Source organism: Primulina tabacum, chromosome 14 (genome assembly GCF_025594145.1).
Source record: "Primulina tabacum isolate GXHZ01 chromosome 14, ASM2559414v2, whole genome shotgun sequence".
Lineage (NCBI taxonomy): Eukaryota > Viridiplantae > Streptophyta > Magnoliopsida > Lamiales > Gesneriaceae > Primulina > Primulina tabacum.
This window is the reverse complement of record NC_134563.1, coordinates 15,249,932-15,251,394: the sequence shown is the minus strand read 5'-3', so window position 1 is coordinate 15,251,394 and position 1,463 is coordinate 15,249,932. Positions and strand designations below refer to the sequence as shown.

At 45.1% G+C, this 1,463-nt stretch overlaps 1 protein-coding gene across 1 annotated transcript; it reads left to right on the top strand.

Annotated features, from left to right (window-relative positions):
* The first annotated feature begins 340 nt into the window (after positions 1–340).
* On the top strand, positions 341–1,003 carry LOC142523801 (uncharacterized). Its single transcript, XM_075627532.1, has one exon. It carries the CDS (start codon positions 341–343, stop codon positions 1,001–1,003), a length of 663 nt encoding a protein of 220 aa, XP_075483647.1.
* Positions 1,004–1,463: the final 460 nt, after the last annotated feature.

The following is a 1,463-nucleotide window of genomic DNA, read 5'->3' as shown; positions in this document are numbered from 1 at the left end:
CTTAATCCCAAAGATAACTGAATTAGAGCCCGGGTCCCCACAACAGGTGGTATCAGAGCAGTAGGTTCTGTAGACTGGAATAGAAGAATGAGCGGGGTAGATCGAGTCGTCTTCCGTGCTTTGATGATGCTAGCATGCTATTAATTGTATTTTGATTTACATATGTTATATATGAAAGCATGTTTCTTTCAGTAATACATGTTTACTTGCTTATCTGATTGATTGCGACATGTATTAAGAATGAAATGAATCAGAACCGATTCTGGATCAGAGATATATGATTAGAGGAGAACTCAAACAGATTGTATAGATTGTGTACTAATCCGTTTGATAATCAGATATGCCTCCTCGAAGAGCAGCAGTGCCTGTGCGTCCGGTACCAGAACAGGGCAGTACTTCTAATGATCCGATTGATGTTACTGCAACACCGATGGAGACACTACTGAAACAGTTTCAATCCTTTAAACCGCCGACACTGAAAGGTACTGAGAGCGCTATTGAGTGCGAAAGCTGGTTAGATGACATCGAGATGTTATTTGAGTCCCTTGATTATACCAATGAGCAACGAGTGAAGTTAATTGGCCATCAACTGCATGAAGTCGCGAAGAATTGGTGGTTAACTACAAAGAGAGCATTGGAGCATCGTAGCACAGAGATCACTTGGAAAGTGTTTAAATCAGAGTTCTATCAACGCTTCTTTCCTGTGTCATACCGAAAGGATAAAGGTGCCGAATTTGCCAATCTGAGACAAGGACAGCTGAACATCGAAGAATATGTGGTAAAATTTTCGACATTGCTCCAATTTGCTCCTCACGTTGCAGAGAATGACGAGTCCATCGCAGACCAGTTTATCAATGGCTTGAATCCTGATATCTTTACCCTAGTGAATACCGGCAGACCGAACAACTTTGCAGATGCTTTGAACCGAGCCAAGGGAGCGGAAGCGAGACTGATTAAGCAACAAGGACTTTCGTACGCTGCTCCGATTCCAAGACCACCATAGCCCTCATTTCAACCTCCTACTAGATTCGAGAGTGGTGGTAGTAGCAGTGGCAAGAAAGATCAACTGAAAGCCCGAGGAAAACAGTTCAAGAAGTCGGGTAGCAGTTCATCAAGCTCAGGTGGGTCATGACAGAGGGGTCCTGGCAAGAATTCAGAATATACAGGGGTGTATTGCAGTACTTGTGGAGGCAAACATCCGACAGATCAGTGTCAGGGAGTGGTTGGGAGATGCAATATCTGCAAACAGTAAGGACACTTTGCCAGAGTCTGTCCACAGAGAGGGTCATAGTGATCTCAGGGTACAGGATCATCTGCATCAGTATCTCAGCCTGAGAGGCTAGTATCATCTGTCCATTCCTTTCAGCCGCCACCTGCACAGTCCCAGTCGAGGCCAGGAGGGAGCCAGATTGTGAGCCAACCTCCCAGACAGCAGGCTAGAGTATTTGCACTGACAGAAGAGC

What these genes read in the sequence shown, in the direction of transcription:
- LOC142523801 (XM_075627532.1), top strand. Translation starts at nt 341, where the DNA reads ATGCCTCCTCGAAGAGCAGCAGTGCCTGTGCGTCCGGTACCAGAACAG.